The sequence below is a fragment of the Scyliorhinus torazame genome, chromosome 6, assembly GCF_047496885.1.
Source record: "Scyliorhinus torazame isolate Kashiwa2021f chromosome 6, sScyTor2.1, whole genome shotgun sequence".
NCBI lineage: Eukaryota > Metazoa > Chordata > Chondrichthyes > Carcharhiniformes > Scyliorhinidae > Scyliorhinus > Scyliorhinus torazame.
In genome coordinates, this window is record NC_092712.1 from 315048578 (window position 1) to 315075145 (window position 26568).

At 47.7% G+C, this 26568-nt stretch overlaps 1 protein-coding gene across 1 annotated transcript in view; it reads right to left on the reverse strand.

Moving 5' to 3' along the window:
• The window catches only part of phlpp1 (PH domain and leucine rich repeat protein phosphatase 1), a 265740-nt gene extending 244009 nt beyond the window's left edge, over positions 1 to 21731 (reverse strand). Inside the window, exon 1 of the mRNA XM_072510108.1 lies at positions 20370 to 21731. Coding sequence (XP_072366209.1) covers positions 20370 to 21447 — 1078 coding nt within the window. The 5' untranslated portion in view covers positions 21448 to 21731. The remainder of the gene's footprint in view (positions 1 to 20369) is intronic.
• Between the last annotated feature and the right edge of the window lie 4837 nt (positions 21732 to 26568).

Here is a 26568-nt window from a genome sequence, read left to right on the forward strand (position 1 = left end):
AAATTACCCTATCAGTAGAAACAGCTTTCTAGACGACTGTGAGATCACAGATATACTAATTTCTACAGTTAAGGAATTTGAGAGAGTGCAGCCAAATACACAGAAAGAAGGATCAAAGGGGAAAAATGGTATGATTGTCAGCACCCTCAGAAGCAGTGTAGCCCATTTTACATCGAACAAAGAACAAAGAAATGTACAGCACAGGAACAGGCCCTTCGGCCCTCCAAGCCCGTGCCGACCATACTGCCCGACTAAACTACAATCTTCTACACTTCCTGGGTCCGTATCCTTCTATTCCCATCCTATTCATATATTTGTCAAGATGCCCCTTAAATGTCCCTATCATCCCTGCTTCCACTACCTCCTCCGGTAGCGAGTTCCAGGTACCCACTACCCTCTGCGTAAAAAACTTGCCTCGTACATCTACTCTAAACCTTGCCCCTCTCACCTTAAACCTATGCCCCCTAGTAATTGACCCCTCTACCCTGGGGAAAAGCCTCTGACTATCCACTCTGTCTATGCCCCTCATAATTATGTATACCTCTATCAGGTCGCCCCTCAACCTCCTTCATTCCAGTGAGAACAAACCGTCTGAGAGACCTGTCCACCACCCACAACAAGGAGGCTAGGCACGCATCCAAGTCTTAGAGCCAGGTCATGCAGAAACCTTTGTAAAGGTGGTTTAAATATCATCGCTGGATCAGAAAAAGCCATTTCCCAGACTTTATTATCAACCCTGTATTGTGGGGAAACTATAAGCCGGATTTGACTCATAGATTAATTTAATTTGGATGTTGTTTGAGGAAAGGAGAAGTCTTAACGATATCAGGGATCGTAGATATATTTTGGAACAATGGTTTGTTCTACATAAGCTGTATGAAATGTGCTTCATATACTTAATTGTCTTAGAGTAATTTTTGTGAGGGCCACGAAAAATCCAGCACGAGTTTTAAGGATACAAAGTAATAACATTAATTTACAATAACATATATTATATATATATATATATATATATATATATATATATATAGATAAATAAATAACAGCAGCAGCAACTTCCCTTGCTGCACACTCCTTCCTGCTGGTTCCTAAACTGGCCAGCTTTATTTATACTTGGAGTTTAGTAATGGGTTCTCCACCCCCCGCATTGGGGAAGCTCATACTCCCACAGGATTGTGGGATTGTCATTAGTCCCCAGCCAATGGTAAGCAGGCAGGTTATAACATCCCTCCCCCCCCAAAGTCCAAGGAATCCACCGAAGACCCTGGCGAAGGAGGGCGTCGGACTCGTTTTGCCGCAGGTCGGACACCATTTGCACACGGCGCTGGATCAGGCGGCGTGTAACGAGATGGAGACCGGCGCTTCCGTGATGAATGGCGCAACGGTTGTACATCCACGGCCCGTGGACCCGAGGATAGCCCCTCTGATGCGTCCTGTGTCTCCATCTCGGAGTCAGAGTCTGCTGCCTGTCATGTCAGCGTCTCTATCTCCATTCGGTTCTGTAATGACCTGCGCAGGCTTCGAGTGAGGGACCAGTGGAAGATTGTGAGGGCTACCTTCCCTTGTCTCTGCGGCTGTAGAAATGAGCTCCGGGGGCGGGGAATCTTTTGAGGGGATACTCTTCTGGACCGAACGTGGTCTACATGTTTGTGCTGGAGACGACCCTGGGCTTGCACCTGATAAGATATAGGACCCGTTTGGCGAAAGATTACGCCAGGAACCCACTGGGCACCACCAGCAAAATTCCGAACGAACACTGGGTCACCGGGCGCAAACTGCCGAATCGGCCGATGCCAAGAAAATCCCTGTCCCTGCCGTTCTTGTGTGCGGCGTACTTTTGCGACAATGTCCGGGAAAACCATACTAAGGCAGGTGCGAAGTCTCCGGCCCATTAGGAGTTCTGCGGGAGCTTCCCCCAGTCACCGCATGGGGGGTGGTCCTGTACGTAAACAAAAAGCGAGCCAGTCTCGTGTCCATTGATCCGGAAGACTGCTTCTTTAGGCCTCTTTTGAATGTCTGCACTGCGCGCTCTGCCAACCCATTTGAAGCCGGGTGGTAAGGGGCAGTGCGGATATGGCGTATGCCGTTCATCTTCGTGAACCTCGCAAACTCCTCACTCGTGAATGGAGTGCCGTTATCAGTGACCAACACCTCGGGGAGTCCATGCGTACTAAAAGTCAAACGCATCTTTTCAATTGTTGCGCAGGACGTTGTCCCCTGCATCTTATGCACCTCTAGCCATTTAGACTGGGCGTCAATTAATAGAAGGAACATGGATCCTTGAAAAGGGCCTGCGAAATCTGCATGTAAGCGCGCCCAAGGCCGCCCTGGCCATTCCCAGTGATGTAGGGGCGCGGCCAGCGGAAGCTTCTGATGCTCCTGGCAAATGGAGCAGTTTTGGGCCACCTTCTCAATGTCGGTGTCGAGGCCTGGCCACCAGACATAACTCCGGGCCAACATTTTCATTTTGGTCACACCTGGGTGCCCATTGTGCACGTCTGTTAGTATCAGCTCCTGGCCTTTTTCCGGGACAATCACACGCGTCCCCCACAAGAGGATGCCGTCTTCCACGCTGAATTCTGACAGCTTGGAGGAAAATGCCCGCAACTCGCCTGGGAGCTGTCTATGCTGCCCACCATACAGGACTATGTGCCGAACCTTTGACAGGACTGGCTCCGTCTGGGTCCACTCACGGATCTGTGATGCCGTGACAGGCAAGGTGTCCATAAAATTTAGGGTTGCAACCACCTCACCGGTCGTGGGGGTCAACATGGGGCCGGTCGATAAAGGCAATCGGCTCAGTGCGTCGGCATTTGCTATCTGCGTTCCTGGTTTGTGTTCCAGAGAATACTCGTATGCCACAAACAAAGCCCAGCGTTGGATCCGTGCGGAAGCAATGGCCGGTATTGGCTTATCCTCTCTGAAAAATCTCATCCTCGTCGCCAGTTTTGTGAGGGCCACGAAGAATCCAGCGTGAGTTTTAAGGATACAAAGTAATAACATTTATTTACAATAACATATATATATATATATATATATATATAACAGCAGCAGCAACTTCCCTTGCTGCACACTCCTTCCTGCTGGTTCCTAAACTGGCCAGCTTTATTTATACTTGGAGTTTACTAATGGTTTCTCCGCCCCCCCCTCATTGGGGAAGCTCATACTCCCACAGGATTGTGGGATTGTCATTAGTCCCCAGCCAATGGTAAGCAGGCAGGTTATAACAGTAATGTAGTCCTGGTTTGTATAAGTTTGTTTTTTCTTTAAATTAACAAATACTCTTTAATAATTGTTACACGACGATTGCGTTGGTTATTCTGACTGGGATTTCACATGACTCCTCATATCATTCCAAAAGCAAAACTATACACCTCAACAAACCAATATTTCAAATTGGGATACCCTCGCAGATACCATCAGCATGGTTTGTGAAATCATGCAAATACAGTGGCTAAAATGGCAGGTCAGAGGAGGCTGGATATTGTGATAAATAATTCACCTTCTGAATCCCCAAATATTTTCCACCATTTGCAAGGCACAAGTCAGGAGTGTGATGGAATATTTCCCACTTTCCTGCATTCGCACAGCTCCAACCTTCCCCCCCCCCCCCCCAAACACACATACTATCGCTACAGTATGTACCATCTCCAAGATGCACTGCAACAACTCTCCAAAGCATCTTGGACAGCAGCTTCCAAACCCACGATCTCTACCACCTAGTAGGACACGGGAAGCAGGAACATGGAAATACTTACAAGTTTCACTTCAAGAAACATACAATTCCAACTTGGAAATACATCAGCATGCCTTCACCGAGCCAAAATTCCTAAGCCCTTTTCTAACAGTACTGTGGGTGTACCCATACCACATGGACTGTAGAGATTCATGATGGCTGCTTGCCACCACCTTCTCAAGGACAATTAAAGATGGGCAATAAATGTTGGCCTTGTCAACGATATCCACACCCAACACAAATTTAAAAAATATGGAAACTACCACTAATGCTCTGCCAACTAGAATATTTGTATAGTACAACCAAGGATGGCATAGTGGCACACATGAATTACTCCTTCAGAGAGCTGACACAGACAATTGGCTACATGGCCACCTTCTGTGCTGTACTGTTCTATGACACCACCACCATCATCAGTTCATTATCTGCCTAAAACAAATCTAATGACAATACTCAAGTCAAATGCTAAAAGCTGACTAAATAAAGTAGTTCTCCAAAGTCAAGCCTTTTCTATTCAACAATTACATTCAAAACTCTATGAATTCAAGTAGACCCGTCTTTTACTCAAATAGGATGGGGTGGTGATGGACAGCATGTGCATTATGATCATACTTCCATCCTGTCTTCATTATATTTTGAGTGGGCTTATGTCCATGTCACCTTTGCTCCTGTTTTACAGGAAAGCAAATCCACACCAAAACAAATTGTCAGCAGTTACTCCAGATTTCTTTTAAAAAGATCCCAATTTATTTTAACAAAATTTCACCTTGGGTGACCATGAAGGATCATTGCTGTTACACATACTTAATTAGCTTACAACAGCTAGCCGCCCAATATTTATGCAAAACCTTTCGTAAATGTTGACAAAAGGCCACAGCGCTTCAAACCATGGTCAGGGTACCCTAGCAACTATGCTAGTAACACAGTTGTCATTTTATAGGCATACTGTAGCAAGTCAAAGGTCAATTAGTGCAGTAAACTCTCAAGTACAGACTATCAAAAGTAGGTTGATTGCTCTCGGAGGCACTAGCGCGCTTTCCTAACATTTGTTTCGCTGCTCTGCAGCTCTTTTTTTCAATGAATGTGAGAACTTCCTGTGTTCATTGCACTGTGAATAGATTTTGGCAATAAGTCAGGAAGTCAGTACAGGACTCTGTGAATGTATTGAAGCCCAGTCTTGCCACTAAATCAGAGGAATTCACATCCTCAACAATGTTCAAATTGCTGAATGGATTTGGCTTTTTTTTAAATTTGACAATGAACAACATCCGGAGGAAAAATCTTCCTAACAGTGGTAGGGTCATCTAGTTAGAATTTTAACTTGGATTCATTGGTTGGCTTTCACAAAATATTGTTTGTTTTCCTTCTGCATCGATACACATCAACTCAACGCTACTTTGGCTGAAAGCAGTTCCCAGTGTCCCTACTTCTCCTGCACTTCCTCCCACCCCCATCTCATTTTGTTGCCTCTCACCCTTTACATCTGTTACTATAGAAACTCATTTGTTCCTCTTCAATATGTTATGTTGATATAAATGTGTTTTACTGGCTTCATTCTCCTTTTAAATACCTGTCATTCAATGTTGCTTATCATGAGTTTTTAAGCTCACTAGGACCCAGTTTGGCACAAGCAGTCAAAAATGGGGGGGGGGGGGGGGAAATAATTGTGTACTCTTAAAAAAAATTATTTTGAAGCTTTAAAAAAGTCACTGGCATGCAAGACAGAGAGACAAACCTCTAACATCATTACCACAATTGCATTAGCAGTTTCACGTGAAATACTTTCTCCCGTCTTTATCTTAATGCCTTTTATATTCATCCAAAAAGACCTCAACCAAAATGCACATCTGTGCAACTTCCTATAAATATTTTTCTAAACTACTATATTTTACCAATCATGAGCAACGTATAACGTTTCAATATCTTCAGGAGATACTGTAAAGACAATAAACTGCTACTAATCAAACATCCTGGTGACACCAGCATTGCAGTTATTATGTGGCACAACTCATTGAATTGAAGCAATGATTTGGTAGCAGTCATTTGGCCAAAAACAAACATTAGATCTCGTCTTGAAATTAAATATGCAACCAGTATAATAATTTTAAGCCAATGAAATATTTTGTTAGTTCTCCCACCACCCGCCCCCCACCACCACTCCCAAAACAAGATGATTAGTTGGCGGTTGAGTTCAGATGGACAATACAACCACTAGCATTTAAACAGCACCTTAATATAGTAAAACATCCCAAGGTGCTTTACAGGAGATCAACAAAATTTGACACAAAACCACATAAGACGACATCGAGAGTTGACCAAAGGTTTGGTCCAAGAGATAACTTTTTTTTTTAAATTTCCAATTAAAATGGTTTTTCCAATTAATTTAACGTGGCCAATCCACCTACCCTGCACATCTTTTGGATTGTGGGGCGAGATCCACGGAGACACAGAGAGGTTGTGCAAACTTCACGTGGCAGACTGGTACAAAAGGTGAAGTCACACGAGATCAGAGGTGAAGTGGCAAGATGGATACAGAATTGGCTCGGTCACAGAAGGCAGAGGGTAGCAGTAGAAGGGTGTTTTCCTTAATGGAAGGTTGTGACTTGTGGCATTCCACAGGCATCAGTGCTGGGGCCTCTGTTGTTTGTCGTCTACATAAACAATTTGGAGGAAAATGTAGCTGGTTTGATTAGTAAGTTTGCAGATGACGTCAAGGTTGGTGGAGTATCAGATAGTGTTGAGGATTGTCAGAGGATATTGCAAGACATAGGTAGGTTGGAGACTTGGGCAGAGAAATGGCAAATGGAGTTTAATCCAGACAAATGTTAGGTAATGCCTTTTGCTAGGTCTATCAGAGGGGAAACATGCAGTAAATGGCAAAACTCTCAGGAATATATAAAGTCAGAGATCTGGGCGTACAAGGCCACAGATCTTTGAAAGTGGCACAGCAAAAGGACAAGGTAGTCAAGAAATCATATGGAATGCTTGCCTTCATTGGACAGGGCATAGAGTAAAAAACGACAAGTCATGCTGCAGTTGTATAGAACCTTGGTACAGCCGCACTTGGAATATTGCACACAATTCTGGTCGCCACACTACCAGAAGGATGTGGAGACTTTGGAGAGGGTGCAGAGGAGATTTACAAGGTTGTTGCCTGGTCTGGAGGGTTTTAGCTATGCGGAGAGGCCGAATAGACTTGGACTGTTTTCATTAGAACGATGGAGGTTGAGGGGCGACCTGATGGAGGTCTACAAGATTATGAGGGGCATGGATAGAGTGGATGGGCAGGCACTCTTTCCCAGGGTGGAAGGGTCAGTCACTAGGGGGCTTAGGTTTAAGGTCCGTGCGGCAAGGTTCAGGAGATGTACGAGGCAGGTTTTTTTTTTTAAATAAACGCAGAGGGTGGTGAGTGCCTGGAACGTGCTGCCTGGGGAGGTTGTGGAAGTAGATACATTAACGGCGTTCAAAAGACATCTCAACAAATACATGGATAGGATGGGTATAGAGGGATACGGCACGAGGAAGTGCTGAGGGTTTTGGCCAAGGGTGGTATCATGACCAGTACATGCTTGGAGGGCTGACGTTCCTGTTCCTGTGCTGTACTGTTCTTTGAACAGTGACCCAGGGCTGGAATCGAGCCCAAGTCCTCAGCGCTGTGAGGCTGCAGTGCAAGAGATAGCTTTTAAAGCAGTTGATATATAAAGCAGGAGAGGTAGTGGAAAAGTTCAACCACCAAAGGTGGAGCTCTGTACAGCAAAGTAACTTGCTATTTGCATAAAAACGCTTGTGAAGGCGAAGAAGAAAATTAAAATATCATAGTCTCAACCGATTCACCAGAGGGTGGGTGGAAGAAAAGAGCTGCATCTCTCATCACAGAATCATTTACACTCCTTTGCAACTAACTCAAAATGACTATGAAATAGTCATTCGCTAGTACTCTTCAGGTGATGAATACTATATAGGGCATGGAGAAAATAGATCAGCCATTTCTTTTCCTTTAAAATAGCCTGAAAATACACATATTCAATGCCAAAAAGCTATGTTTTTTGCACTTATTTTGTTAAGCATTTTTCTAAATTTGATTGCCATGGCTGTTGAGGGGGAAAGAAGTTATATCTGTATTTTCTGTCCCACTGAAGAGTGTGGCAGTCCCACTTCACATACAAGTTATGAGCTGGCCAAGGGTGCAAATCATTTTCATGCCTGATCACACTTCCCACTCTTTTATTGAAATTGTTAAACATATTCACCATGTTTTGTTAAAGTAAGCATTTGATCACTGCAGTCAACATTAACTAAATTTGGAGTTAGGACTCCAGAGCTTCACTGCAGCAGCAGTCTACTGTAAGCCAGTCCTTGGTATTTAAAGAGACAATGCCTTCATTATCTAGTGAAAAGCTACACTTTTTTTATTTACCAGCATGTGGTGCGTGATGCCCGTGACACCAAAGGTGTATCATGATATTCGGTGCTTCTAATTTTTTCTCCTCCCCAAAGATTTTTCTTCAAAAGAAAATCCCTTCAAAACTTTTATCAGTCGTGGCAAGAATTATATAAAACGTATTCAATGATGGAGACTTGAGGCCAGTCATTGCGCTTCTGATGTATTTGATGGGTGTTTCTGGCACATTTGATGAACGCGTTACTGCAAAATGCTGTGGTTAACAGAACAAAAATCAGAGCAGTTTATTTTAGAAAGTAGAAACTACGGTTTAAGAGGCCACAAATATTGTGTACTGAGGTGGATAAACAGAGAATAGGAAGAAAAAGTTGAAGGAAACTATGTTGATGGAATAACTTGAAATGTACAAAAGAAAATCATATCTAGTAGGTCACACAAGTTACACACAGCTGTGATGTATCACAGAACAGTTTCCACCATTATTGTGGACATATATTGCTCACAAGAATGTGCCACTAGATTTGTGATATCTTAAATAGAATTTTAAATTATTCAATTTATTTTAAAAGGACTGCTAGAGAAAGGATAGTCCCCACTGTAGTATTATCAACTTTGTTGCAAACAATAATCATTCTATTAGGATCTAAATTGGTTTCATTTAAGGGACTTACTGGTTTCATGTAGTGAAAAAAAGTTACATTTTAGACTTAGAAACAGCTTGGTTTCAATCATAACTGACTTTGTGAACTTGTGAATCATATCATAAATATCATAGCTGAGAGAAATGTAACAAAATAGTTATTGGGGGTTTTCAAATCCCAGCCATTTATTGCACAAATTCATTGGAGGAGTTTTCTCCCTATTTTAAACAATCGGGGGCGGGTGGATCGAAATCTGAAAAGGTCTGCAAGGAAATAGACTGGATTAAACCTTTTTTTTCTGACCCTATAAACTGAAAAAATGTATAAACAAGAAATATGAAAAAGGAGCACAAAGGAAACAAACACAATAAAACTTGAAAGAAAAGGAAAACATAGCAAAAGTGTAACAATTTGTGGCTGCATGCCAGAAATACTGAAACTGGTGGGCACTGAAGGATAAAGATGAGAAAGAATTAAAAATCAGGTTGACTCAAACCAAAAGAAAAATCAAGCTATGAACATGCAAGATCAAAATTCACAGAAATAAGAGCAGCACGGTGGCGCAGTGGGTTAGCCCTGCTGTCTCATGCCGCCGAGGTCCCAGGTTCGATCCCGGCACTGGGTCACTGTCCGTGTGGAGTTTGCACATTCTCCCCGTGTTTGCGTGGGTTTCGCCCCCACAACCCAAAAATGTGCAGGGTAGGTGGATTGGCCACGCTAATTTGCCCCTTAATTGGGAAAAATGAATTGGTTACTTTTTTTAAAAAAAAAAAAAAATGTTTAATCCCCAGAAATAGACATGTGCAAAATGAAGTTGCAAAGATGAATGAACATATAACATCACACACTTTAAAGCATCCAAACCATAGCTGCGAGGCCAGAGGGCAACATTTTTTTAAGCATTGTGTAACTGGTTAGGAATCTGCCCTAGAATATGCAGATGGTCAGTTATGTCATATATAATGTGTCAAGACTCACTTTCTACCATCTCTTCTCTTTTAGATACAGTTCACTGAAACACAATTATTGCAGGCTGACAGTTAGGAATGCTTAGGGCTATTAGTACAATTCTGAATAGAAGGAATGAGTGCGGTATCCTATTGTTTTAAGGATTTTCTACAGCAGCCATAATTTTCATCCTCTGTCACAGACTCCATATCGTTGCGACTAAATCCATGCTCCTCCAAGCCACCATCCAAGATTGAATTATTTTGCATACTCTCTAAAGGTTGAACCAGACTGCTCGCTATCGTAATATCACAAGAAACCCCAAACTCAACTTCCGACTCTAAATCCTCTAATCCTAAATTTTAGGATGTTATTCCACCCACTTTCATATCTATCTCAGCCCATCCACCACTGAACCTTCTTCATCCACTTCCAGATCTGAACATTACAATCTTCGACGAGCCAGCCGGTCATGATCCTCCCTGCCTGAACTCACCCAAAGCTCTACTGCCTGCTACTGCACTCAAGTTCTGCTCACTCACCAACCCGTGCCTGCTGACTTGCAGTGTCTTGCACTGCCTCAAATATTACAACTTAAAATTATCATTCATAGAATCACAGGTTTGAATTTCATTCAGAGCTGACTGAACACTTCCCCCAACTAACTATACTGCACTTCAATAATCTCCATTCCTGTGCCACCCTCCATACCAACCATCGGCTGTCATGTATTTAGCTACCTAGTCTCTATCTTGAATTTCTACCTAGAACCCTTTCCATCTCCCTCTGCTACTTTAAGGCTGCCCTTTCACCATCTTTTTGATTAAGCCTTTGCTCATCCCTCCCAATAAGTTTTGCATTTGACTCTACGTCAATTTTAAACTTTCAGATGTGATGGAAGTTGTTCCTGCTGCATTTTTGTTTATGAGAAATAGCTTATTGCAATTCCTGATCTCCAGCTTATAACAAAAAACATTGGCAGCACAGTCAGTTGAGAACAGATTCCTATAATGTTTAGCAAGAGTGTTCAAGCAAGATATGTCAATTGCAATGGTTAATTAGCGTAGAAATATTGTAAGAAACTCCTTGGGGGCTAAGTTAGCTCTGGGGAAAAGTGCCAGTTCACATCTGAATGTTAACTGCTGCAGGACCAAGAATCATGAACTTGACAGTTCCATTATAAGTATTTAGAAGTTCTACAGAACAAATTGATGCTTTAACTAACCCTGGTCAATGAAAACATTAAAATTTTTCAGTCAATAAATCTATATAACAAGTTAACCTTTCCAACATCTATTAAGACCTCGTAAATTTGAGAATGATTTTACCTACTTTAAATGATCTGCCAAATTAAAGCTATTTTGGTATAACATGAGTGAAGACAGTATGTTATGCTTCTACACTTCCAGAAGCATCTCAAGAAATGTAGTTACAGATAGAGAAAAAAAGCAACTCAAACTAATGTAACTAATCTAGAGATACTTTTGTAGGGTTGCTGGGGTGTGGAGGAGTGCTTGAAAACAGTGGCTGAGATTTATTTTGCTTACATTGCAGATTACATTGGAATCAAATATGCTTAAGTGAGTGTAACTAGTCTCCAATGTATTTTATTCAACACACATTCAACTGAGTGGCTTTTAACAACCCTGGTAAACAGCAGCCAGATTAACACCACGAAGACTGAAGGAAGTTGATCCAAGATTTAAAACAAGCTCTGCTAAACTCACTAACCAATCATTAATTACTGAGTTTTAAATAGCATTATACTTTACTGCACTGATGGATGAACAAACCTAGCTCTCAAAAAGCTGCTATGATTCGGTTTTATATATAAATCATTTTAAAAGTGGGAACTTAGTAACTGCAGCATGCTGTTTAAATATTCAAGATTTTGGGGGAGGCGGCATTATAGTGGTATTGGCACTGGACTAATAATCCAGAGACCCAGGTTATGGTCTGGGGTACCAGGTTCGAATCTGACGATGGCAGTTGGTGAAATTTGAATTAATCGTCTGGAATTAAAAGTCTAATGAGGACCATGAAAGAGCATTGCCGAAAAAACCCATCTGGTTCACTAAATCCTTCAAAGGAGGAAATCTGCTGTCCCTACCCAGTCTGGCCTACATGTGACTCCAAACCCACATAGCAATGTGGTTGACTCTTAACTGCCCCCCACTGAAATAGCCTAGGGATGGGCAACAAACGCTGGCCCTGTCGGCGACAACCACATCCCAAGAACAAATCTTTAAAAAGCTTTCAAAGCACGGTGTGTGGAGATTAAAAAAAATAAATGATGGCTATTTGAGAATGCCAAAAATTCTCGAGAAAGAGACAGTTTCACGCTTTAAACCATTATGGGCAGTTGAAGAGAATTATTTTGGAAAAAAAAACTGAATCAGGCCAGTTACATTCAAAGTAGAGTTTTAGTTGTTGGTATTGCAAGTCAATAAACTAGTAAAGTGTAGCAGACAAAAAATATTTTCTCAGGTTCTGAATTGAGAGTACGGGGCTGAGCACAGCCTCAACTGTAACCGTGGGAACGTTGGACTGGCCAGAGGAAGTAGCATGGGTCTTCAAAAGGCCTTTTATTTGAAGTTTCAGGTTGTTCACATTGCTGCTCTTAATTGCCAAGCGGAAAGGACTTGTAAAAGACAATTAGAAAAAGTAACTGTACTTCATTCACATGAATAGTTTTAAAAACTAGAGAAGTTAGTACTAAAACAACATTGACACTGATATTTGAAATGACAGGGTGCTTAAATTAAATGAAATAGTCAAGCCTAGACAAATACAAATGAGAATTATTTTCAAGGATCAACCTTTAATAAGATTTATTTAGAAAGCAAAATCTGAGCTTTTTAATAGTTTTGTTCACCCATCGTTGCGGTAAAGTTTCATGCTAATTAAAATGTGAATGATTAATTTTTCACAGCATGTTCTACATCTTCTTGGAAACAGCATATTTCTGTCTACTGGAAGGTTGTACTTTGTGGTGTTAACCAGAGTGCTGTAAAAAGCCACTCCGTTGAATATATGGTTAAGGAAATACATTGGAGGCAAATCACATTCACTTAAGCATTTTTGTTTCGAATGCAATCTGAAAAGTAAGCAAATTACATCTCAGTCACTGTTTCCAATGGCTGTTCATCTTGTTGTCTTGTCTGTTCATTTTGTTTTCGAAGGAATATTGTTTTTTTATATCACAACTGACAGAGAAAGTATGATACATCAGTACAACCATCTCACAAAGTGACAAGGACATTGCTGATCTCAAATGTGAAAGTTGCCATTACAAAATTTACAGAAACAAAACTCATATCACAAGTTGACTATGGGAAAAGCACACTTCCCTCCCCAATGTAAAAGTGCACATATTTTGGTTCCCTACTTCTTATTCACTTAGATTTCAATATATTTGCCCAGCTACTTTTTCAATGTATTTTAGGTAAAAACAAATGCCAATCTTTGGTAGATGATAAAGTAAATGACAAAATTGTAGTTGTTCACATCCATTTCCTGTGTCCAAGAATTAAATGGCATGCTCACTAAAATCCCATGTGTGTGTGCACAGTGCAAATGAATCAGTGACTTACACACTTGTTTTGTTTAGTGTAAAATTAGCACATTATCAAACCAATTTAAATAAATACATTTCAAGGAAATCATGCTGCTCTTCTACCAGACAGTAGCAACACCAGACAGTTCAGACCCAGAAAGCAAACTTACAAAAATGCTCATTGTGGCTCAGCTCTGAAGCCAGCTACGCCAGGAAGATCCCAGGTTTTATCCATGGTCTACACTAAGTAACTGCACTTAAGCAAAATAGTAAGACATTATAATTCGCAAGGTTAGGGAGGGGAAAGACATCAAGGCTTCTGCTTCTTTTTTTAAAATAAATTTAGAGTACCCAATTCTCTCCTTTTTTTCCCCCAATTAAAGGGGCAATTTAACGTGGCCATTCCACCTACCCTGCATATATTTTGGGTTGTGTGGGTGAGACCCACACAGACACAGGGAGAATATGCAAACACCAAACGGACAGTGACCAGGTCCGAGATTGAACTCGGATATTTGGCGTCATGAGGCAGCAGTGCTAACCACTGTATCACCTTGCCACCAGAAGGCTTCTGCCTACTGTCATCAACGCCTGCTGGAAGAGCATTTAGGTGCTGGATGCGGAGAGGCACAATAATAACAGTTAATATTGTCACAAGTAGGCTTACATTAATACTGCAATGAAGTTACTGTGAAAATCCCCTGGTCGCACCGCTCCGGCGCCTGTTTGGGTAGAGGGAGAATTCAGAATGTCAAAATTACTTAACAGCATGTCTTTCGGGACTTGTGGGAGGAAACCGGAACACCCGGAGGAAACCCACGCAGGCACGGAGAGAACGTGCAGATTTCGCACAGACAGTGACTGAAGCCGGGAAGCGAACCTGGGACCTTGGCACTGTGAAGCAACAGTGCTAACCACTGTGCAAGCCCAGCTAACATTTTCAGTGCTTTTGAAAAAACAAACTGTAGCCCAAGAAGGAATGATTTTCTTGGAAGGAAAGGAAGAAAATTGGCAAGAAGAACTGTACAAAAAAAACAACTGCTTACCTTCACAACTCAACACTCCAATTATTACAAATTAACTTACTGCTCAATTTTCTGGGTTTGCGCTATCACCAGAGAACCTCATCTGTGAGTTGGGAAATCTCAGTCACAGCAGCCACAATTCCATTTATTGGATGGAAAAATCATGTGAACTGCCCATAATTTCCCAATCTGGTGATCCAGCAGGTGAGGATGTTTGCTGGCACCACTCAGCAAGCTGCCTCCTGGGTATCCAGCATTAAAAAGTAATCAGATTTGTCATCAATAACTCTGAGCTAGTCTCACTTTAATGTACAGATTCCCGAGGCGTGAGATTTGGTTGGCCCAGCCAATATGTCAAGCTGGCATTTTTTGTGCACCGGCAATCGGGCTTTGTTTTGCGAGTGCAGGGACCTCACATGGTACATTGGGGCTTGGGGGAGGTGGTCACATCAGGGGCCTCAGAGATTGGGACAAATAGCATTCCGATATCACGTTGAACTGTGAGTTCCAGCGAGCGAAGCTCCTCAATGCATAAAGCGGAGCTAATGTGGGTGGCATTTTATAGTCATGCGTTTCTCAGCGCTATGAGCGCTGGGAAACACACGGCTAAATGCACTCGCTATGGGACCTTTTTCCCCTTTTAGTTGAATAGCGTCCATATGAATATTGATTGCTTCAATTTATAAAAAAATATTTGATTCCTGTGAAGTCAGTACACTTGTTGAGATGTAAAACTCAGTTACAGATCAATAATGCGATCATTTGGTCTATAAAAACCTTCAATTAAGATAACATGAACGTAGCACTGCTGTCTCGTGCCGCTGAGGACCCGGGTTCGATCCCGGGTCACCATCCGTGTGGAGTTTGCACATTCTTCCCGTGTCTGCATGGGTCACAGCCCCACAACCCAAAGATGTGCAGGCTAGGTGGATTGGCCATGCTAAATTGCTCCTTAATTGGGAAAATAAAGAATTGGGTACTCTAAATTTCAAAAAAGATAGCACGAACAAGATAATGTAAAAGAACAAATAACTGCAAACATTGCCTAAAATACACACCGAGCAATTATATGTTCTCTTACGTTTAGCATTTTGGTGCTAAATCAAAGTTTATAATAACAATAATTCAAATGTAAATCATGTGCAATTTGAAAACAAGTACAAAAAAAAATTATCTTTCACCTAACAGGAGAAAGAGAATGTGCTGGAGGTGGGTTCAAACATGAAAAACATACAGTGAGGGAAAAATATATTTGAATACTGTTTCTAGATTTAGCAAGAAAAAGAGTGAGACGGGTTTATTTTACTTTGTTGCCATTTATCAAAAAGAAATTCAACCTTTTGCAGCCATGCTTTTCAAGGTTCATATACTTAATTGAAACTATGTAACAATGTGACAGAAACACTCATATCTGTGGTGCAACAAGTAATATTTTCACATTGTATGCAATTACACTTGTGGTTGCTTTTTAAGCAGCAACCTATTGAAAATATCAGTTACATGTGACAAGGGAGTTATTGATAAAAGATTCAGGTATGTCTTCACTCTTCCGTCGGTTCTTAAATCAATGTATGCTTTATAAGATTCAAACCTAGGACTGCAGGTCTCCTGGGTACGTAAACAGCAGCTAATAATCACTGTAGAAAAATAGGAATTGCCAGACCAAAAAAAGAAGTTTGTCTAGTTTGCCTCCTGCCATCCGAGCAGTATGATACAAATGGTCACAGCAATCAATCTCTATCAATTTGTCGACAACAGACCTAAACATAAAGCAAAGAAAATCCCAGTGATAGAGAGCCACGGTCACCTGCCCTCCCAAGTATGCTACAATCACTGTATCAGGTTTCAAATTATTCATATACCATATCCCAAAAGATAATCTTCTGAAAGAAATGAATTTACATTTGAATTAATCTGAACTAGCTGCTTCCAGTGTTCCCCCAGTGACCACTCACTCACTGTTGGGTCTACTGTTCTGCAGCAGCCACATTTAAAAATTGTGCTTTTTGAGCTCTCACTAATCTGAGCAGTCAGGGACATACCCCTTCCGGTAAGTAAATAATTCAGATAATCAACCCTGTTCTAGTTTAAATGATGTTCTATATTAAAACATAGCTTTAAATATAACTAATGCAGTATAATAAAATAATTGTCAAATTAGTTGAGTAATCAAATTTTTGAAATGTGTACAATAGTCTTCCTGAAACATATGTTTGGCAATTCAGAGTTACAAATTAAAAATGGACCCACTTGCACACAGCAAAGAAGCTCAAGATTGTTCAGTGGATTGGGCCACTGGACACGTGTAGCAGATGAACAACACTAATGTTTGAATATGGCAGTTATATCCCTTCAAAGGGAAAATCTGTCAGCACAATCAAGCATTTATTTTTACTGTGCTTCAGGAACGCTTACTGGTGTGGATCAACGACAAACAGAACCATCCTGCAATGGAAACATAAATCAGATTATCTCCAATGATGACAATTACTCTGATGAATTTGAAGACATGCAAAAAAGTAGCAAGTCTGAGGGTTGAAAGTGTTTTAGAACCCAGCAAAGGGCCACCAAAAAGTTGATTAAAAAGGGAAAAAATAGAACGAGTGTAACTAGCCAGGAATATAAAAAACATAAGGGTTGTTAGAAGTATATAAAAAGAGTAGTCAAAGTAAACATTGGTCTCTTAGAAACAGAGGTAGGAGAAATTATGAGGAAATGCGGAGACATTGAACAAATATTTTGTATGTCTTCACAGTAGAAGACAAAAGTTCCATACCAAAAATAGACGATAACCTTGGGGCTATAAAGAGTAAGGAAATTATTAAGATAAAGTATTGGAAAAAATAAGGGACTGAAGTTCAACAAATGCCCAGGTCCTGATGGCCTATACCCTAGCATTCCAAAAGATATGGCTGCAGAGATAATGTATATGCTAGTTATGACTTTCAAAAATTCCTTTGTTTCACGAATGGTCCCACTGGATTGGAAGTTGGCAAATGTTACACCACTTTTCAAGAAAGGAGGAAGAAAGAGAACAGTAAGCTATAGGTCAGCTTGTCTAACATCAGTTGTTGGAAAAATGCTGGAATCTATTATTAAGGAAGTTTTAACAATGCATTTAGAAAAGCATAGTATAATTGGAACTAGTCAACATGGTTTTACTAAAGGGAAATCGTGCTTCACAAACTTGAGATTGTTGAGGATGTAACTGGGAGGATAGATAGAGGGGTACCAGTAGACATAGCATACCTGGATTTCTAAAAGACATTCAACAAAGTGTTGCACCAAAGGTTAATAGGTAAGATAAGGGTTCATGGAGCTGAAGGCAATATATTAGCATGGATAGGTAATTGGTTGACAGATAGAAAACAGTGTATATAAATGTTGTTTTTTTTCAAATGAGCAGGCAATGAATAGTGGAGTGCTGCAACGGTCAGTGCTGGGGCGTCGGCTATTTACAATGTATTTAAAGACTTAGATGAAGAGACAGAAAGTAATCAATCTAACTTTGCAGATGATACCAAGCTAAGTGGAAAGGTAAGTTGCAGGGAGGACACAGAGACTGAAAAAGGACAGACAGTTTAAGTGAGTGGGCAACAAGATGGTAGATGGAGTGTAATACTGGGAAGAATGAAGTTATCCACTTTGGGCATAAGAATAAAAAAGCGGAACTCTTTTTTTTTTAATAAAAGATGAGAAACTTAAGTGTTGATCTTCAGAGATACTTGGGTGTGCTTGTACGAGGAACACAAAGTTAGCATGCAAATGCAGCAAGCAATTAAGAAAGCAAATGGCATGTTGGCCTTTATTGCATGGGGATTGAAGTACAAGGATAAAGAAGTCTTGGTACAGTTGTACAGGGTTTTGGCAAGACCACATCTGGAGTAGTGTGTGCAGTTTTGATCCCCCATTTAAGAAAGGATATACGTGCTTTGGTGGCAGTACAGCGAAGGTTCACTAAATTTGTACCTGGAATGACGCGAGGGGGTCATCCTTTGACAAGGCTAGTAAATTGGGCTTATATTCGTTGGGTTTTAGAAGAGAATTGATCTCATTGAAACCTACAAAAATTGCATGGGACTTAACAGGGTGAATATCTAAAAGATCGTTTCTATTGGTTGGAGAATCTAAAACATGAGAACACAGTCTCAGGATAAAGAGCCAATCATTTCGGACTGAGATGTGGAGAAATCACTTCACTCAAAGGGTTGTGAATCTTTGGAATTCTGTACTCGTACTTCAGAGGGTTGTGGATGCCCCATTTTTGAGTACATTCAAAACTGGTGTGGACAGATTTTTGGTCTCGAAGAATTAAGGGATATGGGAAGTGAGCGGAAAAATTGAGTTAAAGCCCAATATCAGCCATGACCATGCTGAATGGTGGAACAGATTCAATGGGCCGTGTGGTCTATCCTTGTTCCTTATGTTCTTACTATTACTGATTTTGTCAGTAATTTTGTCGTTTCATCAGGTTAATTTATATCGAGTGCAGAGTCGATGGGTCAAATGGCCTACTTCTGCACTGTAGAGATTCTATAATATTGCACTATTGGTTCAATAAAAAGATTAATTCCTGTATTTCCAAGTATCTTGCGAGATTTTCATTTCAGCACACACAACACTTTCAAAAGGAAATACATTTCATAACACATGAAGATTATATATAAGAATCGCTCTGATCCACATCTAACTTTCCAAAGATGTGCAGGTTAGGTGGATTGGCCATGATAAATTGCCCTTAGTGTCCAAAATTGCCGTTAGTGTTGGATGGGGTTACAGGGATAGGGTGAAGGTGTTGACCTTGAGTAGGGTGCTCTTTCCAAGAGCCGGTGCAGACTCGATGGGCCGAATGGCCTCCTTCTGCACTGTAAATTCTATGAAATCTATGAAACTTATTCAGTTAAATGGTGTTTGGATGAACAGGTTCATAGAATTACACAGACTAATCAGAACTACGGCAATATAAACAGCTTGCATTTGTACAGCAGATTTATTCTATCAGTACACTTACTGGTTATGATCTGGTGAACTGAAATGTTTCCCCTACACAGTCATGTCAAACCATGCTAGGTGGTAAGGTATGGTTCAATAACATATCACACGTTAATTGCCTGGAGTATATTTGAATGCCAGGTGTGGCACAAATTGTGGACAGCGCAAATAAGTTTGATACTGATATTTGGGACAGTGTCATATTTTCATGCAAAGCACAAGATCATTGATCATGTGGGTGGAAGTGTTATGTTACATTCCTGAAGAAGGTAATAATCATCTGTAGTGATGATAAAGCTCATAATAGTCACCAGTGTAGTCAGCTATCCCCAGCACTAGCACCTTTGTGCAGCACATTCTGGAAGTGAGGCAAGCAGTTTCACTGCATTATTAAACCCTTAACAGAAACAGCATTATGCACTAAAACACAAACACATTTGAAACACTCTTGAATGCCAATTCAACTACACAAACATAAAAGGGGCAACACTTCCAAGTAAAAAACATACAATGAGGCGCATATAATGCTCAAATATGGGTGTGATTATGATTTTAATTCACTAGCACAGTTACAACACATAACTAATTCACTTGTGCTTCTCCATCAGTGCCATTTTCCCTTTAAAACCTAGACATGTATGATGCATATGTTCTACATCTATTAATATACATGTTAATGCTGGTTTAAAGCATTTTATTCATATCAGTTGAACAATTTACAAGCTACTCAATGGCAATGGTTTTAAATCATTCTCCTTGATATATTATAAACATTAAAAACATAAATTCTCACCTTTCTACAAGTTAGACTACTGTAATTACACTTTTCAGCACCTGCACCTATAAATTCAAGTACTACCCAAAATATGTGCCTGCAAACTAAGTTACTCACTATATACAGTCAAGTATCTACCATTTTTCCTTCTTTCCACAAGAAAAGTATAATACACACAAACAATTTGAAGGTTTGTGTTCAGCAAGGCAAAAAAGTTATTCATTTTCAGTCAGTACAAGTCGCATTCCAATTTTGCTTTGGAAAAGCAAGATCAATATCACCCAAAACTCATACCTGCATAAAATCGAATCAGGCAGCCGATTTCAACATCCATTCCTTCCTCTTGCACCCGACAAGGATCTTTAAATCCCAGTTTAAAGAGGTACCCATTTTGAATTTCGAGCGGGCTTTCGTGCGGCTCCAGCCTCCTGGTAGTTTCGCCGTGGAGTTGCACGTAGATCAGTGAGGCGGGCAAGCCTTCGGCTCGGGGGCCCGTTCTGGCGGTGCCGGGGTGGGGGTCACACCGCGATTCGGACCTGTCCACGGTGTCACCGGCGGCGTTGCCACTTGCGCTCTCCGGACCTGCTGCGACGCTGTCCGAGGCTGGGGGCCGAGCGGCGCTGTCCACGGCCAGCGGCTTGAAAGAGGCGAGCGGCAACTGGAGTGGAGTCGCCTTCGTGTCCAGCAGAGGCCGGAGCCGGTTGGTTTCAGAGTCATTTGAGTGTTGCCCGGCACTGCCCAGGGACAGTCCTGCTTTGGCGTGAGCATGTCCTTGCCTGGTGGTGGCAGCTGGCCTGGCCAGAGAGGCATACCCCGACCTGGCGCCGCTGCTCCTCAGCGTCCCCACCACCCTGCCGCCCGCCTGGGCCGTGCCACCCCCCGGCTGGCGGGGCCGCAGCAGCCGGGCGCCCAGCTCGGCCGCCGTGGTGTCCAGGGTGCAGAGGAGCGGCCGCGGGCAGCAGGAGGCGGAGGAGGCGGCCGAGTGCCCGCGGTCGTAGAAGTGCAGGCAGCCCCGCCGCGCGTCCGCCCGCACCCACTCGCGGTCCGCCGCGCTCAGCCGGCTGCCCGCCGCCCGCCGGCGGTCCAGGCTGCGGCCGGGGCTGGGGGCAGGCGCGGCGGCGGCGGCGGCCGAGAGGTTCCGCCTCAGCCTCCGGCGGGACAGCAGGGAGTCGGAGTGGTTGTTGTTGCAGCTCTTGTTAGCGGGCTTGGGGAGCGGGGCAGAGGGGCGCGGCGCCGGCCCCCCTCCTCCCCCCCGGCAGCAATCCAGCCTGGGCAACTCCTCGGCGCTGCTGCCTTTCAACTTCACACTTTTACACCTCGGGACAGCCGAGCACTCCCTGTGGAGACGGTGAGCCGCCAGCGCGCCTTCCATCTTCCCCGGTGTTGTTGTTGTTGTCGCTCCTCTCTCACACACACAATGTCCCCTCGCGCTTTATTTCAAAAGCCGCCGCGAGACCTCTCGCTGGATTCGAGGCGGAATGACAGCATCCTTGGGGGGGGGGGGGGGGGGGGGGGTGTCAGCGGCTCTCCCTGCCTCGCCTGCCCTCCTCTCCCTCAGCGCCTGCGGCTGACGATCGCCATTGCTGGGTGGAAGACGCTGGAGCGCTGAGCTGCCGGGCGGGCTGCACTGAGCGCGAGGGGGCGGCCCCTCGGCCTCGTGCATCAGTCAGCAGCCCGCGCGCGCCCAACGGCTCCTCCCTCATGCATATTCATCAGCCTCGCCCCCTTCCTCCCCGCCAGACTTTCCGGGGCACTTTCATCAATGAAGCGGCTATGGGCGCATGCGCACGCTTCACCTCCCACCCACGCCACGGGAAGGGGGCGGAGCTGAGTCGGTGATCATTCATCGCTTGTCCCCGTGACGTCACAGTCCCGCGCACCCAGGCGTTGAGACAGCCCCGCCCCCGGAGCGTGGGGGCTCTCGCGATTCCAACCGCACGCCAGAGCTGCCTGCTTTTCCCTACTTCTGGTGGCTCAAAGCGAAACAGCACTGGACACCGCACACTGCGACCCCGCCCCCAGCACTGCGACCCCGCCCCCAGCACTGGGACCCGCACACTGCGACCCCGCCCCCAGCACTGGGACCCGCCCACTGCAACCCCGCCCCCAGCATTGGGACCCGCACACTGCAACCCCGCTCCCAGCACTGGGACGCGCACTGCAACCCCGCCCCCAGCACTGGGACCCGCACACTGCAACCCCGCTCCCAGCACTGGGACCCGCCCACTGCAACCCCGCCCCTAGCGCTGGGACCCGCACATTGCAACCCCACCCCCAGCACTGGGACCCGCACACTGCAACCCCGCCCCCAGCACTGGGACCCGCCCACTGCAACCCCGCCCCCAGCATTGGGACCCGCACACTGCAACCCCGCCCCCAGCACTGGGGCCCGCACTGCAACCCCGCCCCCAGCATTGGGACCCGCACATTGCAACCCCGCCCCCAGCATTGGGACCCGCACATTGCAACCCCGCCCCCAGCACTGGGACCCGCCCACTGCAACCCCGCCCACAGCATTGGGACACGCACACTGCAACGCCGCCCCTAGCGCTGGGACCCGCACATTGCAACCCCGCCCCCAGCACTGGGACCCGCCCACTGCAACCCCGCCCCCAGCACTGGGACCCGCCCACTGCAACCCCGCTCCCAGCACTGGGACACGCACATTGCAACCCCGCCCCCAGCACTGGGACCCGCCCACTGCAACCCCGCCCCCAGCATTGGGACCCGCACACTGCAACCCCGCCCCCAGCACTGGGGCCCGCACTGCAACCCCGCCCCCAGCATTGGGACCCGCACATTGCAACCCCGCCCCCAGCACTGGGACCCGCCCACTGCAACCCCGCCCACAGCATTGGGACACGCACACTGCAACCCCGCCCCCAGCACTGGGGCCCGCACTGCAACCCCGCCCCCAGCACTGGGACCCGCCCACTGCAACCCCGCCCCCAGCATTGGGACCCGCACACTGCAACCCCGCCCCTAGCGCTGGGACCCGCACATTGCAACCCCGCCCACAGCACTGGGACACGCACACTGCAACCCCGCCCCTAGCGCTGGGACCCGCACATTGCAACCCCGCCCCCAGCACTGGGACCCGCCCACTGCAACCCCGCCCCCAGCACTGGGACCCGCCCACTGCAACCCCGCTCCCAGCACTGGGACACGCACACTGCAACCCCGCCCCTTGCGCTGGGACCCGCACATTGCAACCCCGCCCACAGCACTGGGACCCGCCCACTGCAACCCCGCCCCCAGCACTGGGACTCGCCCACTGCAACCCCGCCCACAGCACTGGGACCCGCCCACTGCAACCCCGCCCCCAGCACTGGGACCCGCCCACTGCAACCCCGCCCCCAGCACTGGGACCCGCCCACTGCAACCCCGCTCCCAGCACTGGGACACGCACACTGCAACCCCGCCCCTAGCGCTGGGACCCGCACATTGCAACCCCGCCCCCAGCACTGGGACGCGCACATTGCAACCCCGCCCCCAGCACTGGGACCCGCACACTGCACCCATGCCCCCAGCACTGGGTCCTGCACACTGCAACCCCGCCCCCAGCACTGGGAACCGCACACTGCACACCCAGCCCCAGCACTGGGACCCGCACACTGCAAACCCCCCCCCCCCCCAGCACTGGGACCCGCACACTGCACCCATGCCCCCAGCTCTGGGACCCGCGCACTGCAACCCCGCCCTCAGCACTGGGACCCGCTCACTGCACCCCTGCCCCCAGCACTGGGACCCGCACACTGCAACCCCGCCCTCAGCACTGGAACCCGCACACTGCACCCCTGCCCCCAACTCTGGGACCCGCACACTGCAACCCCGCCCCCAGCACTGGGATCCGCACACTGCAACCCCGCCCCCAGCACTGGGACCCGCACACTGCAAGCCCGCCCCCAACACTGGGAGCCGCACACTGCAACCCCGTCCCCAGCACTGGGAACCGCACACTGCACCCCCGCCCCCAGCACTGGGAACCGCACACTGCAACACTGCCCCCAGCACTGGGACCCGCACACTGCAACCCCCACCCCAGCACTGGGACCCGCATACTGCAACGCCCCCCCACACCCCCAGCACTGGGACCCGCACACTGCACCCCCACTCCCAGCACTGGGAACCGCACACTGCAACCCCACCCCCAGCACTGGGAACCGCACAGTGAAACCCCGCCCCCAGCACTGGGAACCGCACAGTACAACCCCGCCCCCAGCAATGGGAACCGCACAGTGCAACCCCGCCCCCAGCACTGGGAACGGCACAGTGCAACGCCTCCCCCAGCACTGGGAATGGCACAGTGCAACGCCGCCCCCAGCACTGGGAACGGCACAGTGCAACGACACCCCCAGCACTGGGAACCGCACAGTGCAACCCCGCCCCCAGCACTGGGAACCGCACAGTGAAACCCCGCCCCCAGCACTGGGAACCGCACACTGCCCCCCCCACCCCCAGCACTGGGAACCGCACACTGCAACCCAGCCCCCAGAACTGGGAACCGCACACTGCAACCCCGCCCACAGCATTGGGACACGCACACTGCAACCCCGCCCCTAGCGCTGGGACCCGCACATTGCAACCCCGCCCCCAGCACTGGGACCCGCCCACTGCAACCCCGCCCCCAGCACTGGGACCCGCCCACTGCAACCCCGCTCCCAGCACTGGGACACGCACACTGCAACCCCGCCCCTTGCGCTGGGACCCGCACATTGCAACCCCGCCCACAGCACTGGGACCCGCCCACTGCAACCCCGCCCCCAGCACTGGGACTCGCCCACTGCAACCCCGCCCACAGCACTGGGACCCGCCCACTGCAACCCCGCCCCCAGCACTGGGACCCGCCCACTGCAACCCCGCCCCCAGCACTGGGACCCGCCCACTGCAACCCCGCTCCCAGCACTGGGACACGCACACTGCAACCCCGCCCCTAGCGCTGGGACCCGCACATTGCAACCCCGCCCCCAGCACTGGGACGCGCACATTGCAACCCCGCCCCCAGCACTGGGACCCGCACACTGCGACGCCGCCCCCAGCACTGGGACACGCACACTGCAACCCCGCCCCCAGCATTGGGACCCGCACACTGCACCCCCGCCCCCAGCACTGGGACTCGCCCACTGCAACCCCGCCCCCAGCATTGGGACCCGCCCACCAACCCCGCCCCCAGCTTTGGGACCCGCCCACTGCAACCCCGCCCCCAGCACTGGGACCCGCACATTGCAACCCCGCTCCCAGCACTGGGACCCGCACATTGCAATCCCGCCCCCAGCACTGGGGCCCGCACTGCAACCCCGCCCCCAGCACTGGGACCCGCCCACTGCAAACCCGCTCCCAGCACTGGGACCCGCCCACTGCAAACCCGCTCCCAGCACTGGGATCCGCACACTGCAACCCCGCCCCCAGCATTGGGACCCGCCCACTGCAACCCCGCCCCCAGCACTGGGACCCGCACTGCAACCACGCACCCAGCACTGGGACACGCACACTGCAACCCCACCCCCAGCACTGGGACCCGCACTGCAACCCCGCCTCCAGCACTGGAACCCGCACTGCAACCCCGCTCCCATTACTGGGACCCGCCCACTGCAACCCCGCTCCCAGCACTGGGACCCGCCCACTGCAACCCCGCTCCCAGCACTGGGACCCGCACACTGCAACCCCGCCCCCAACACTGGGAGCCGCACACTGCAATCCCGCTCCCAGCACTGGGACCCGCACATTGCAATCCCGCCGCCAGCACTGGGACCCGTACTGCAACCCCGCTCCCAGCACTGGGGCCCGCACTGCAACCCCGCCCCCAGCACTGGGACCCGCCCACTGCAACCCCGCCCTCAGCATTGGGACCCGCCCACTGCAACCCCGCCCCCAGCATTGGGACCCGCACTGCAACCACGCACCCAGCACTGGGACCCGCACACTGCAACCCCACCCCCAGCACTGGGACCCGCACTGCAACCCCGCTCCCAGCACTGGAACCCGCACTGCAACCCCGCTCGCAGCACTGGAACCCGCACTGCAACCCCGCCCCCAGCACTGGGACCCGTACTGCAACCCCGCTCCCAGCACTGGGGCCCGCACTGCAACCCCGCCCCCAGCACTGGGACCGCCCACTGCAACCCCGCCCCCAGCTTTGGGACCCGCCCACTGCAACCCCGTCCCCAGCATTGGGACCTGCCCACTGCAACCCCGCCCCCAGCACTGGGACCCGCACTGCAACCACGCATCCAGCACTGGGACCCGCACACTGCAACCCCACCCCCAGCACTGGGACCCGCACTGCAACCCCGCTCCCAGCACTGGAACCCGCACTGCAACCCCGCTCCCAGCACTGGAACCCGCACTGCAACCGCGCCCCCAGCACTGGGACCCGCACTGCAACCCCGCCCCCAGCACTGGGACCCGCACTGCAACCCCGCTCCCAGCACTGGGACCCGCCCACTGCAACCCATCTCCCAGCACCGGGACCCGCCCACTGCAACCCCGCTCC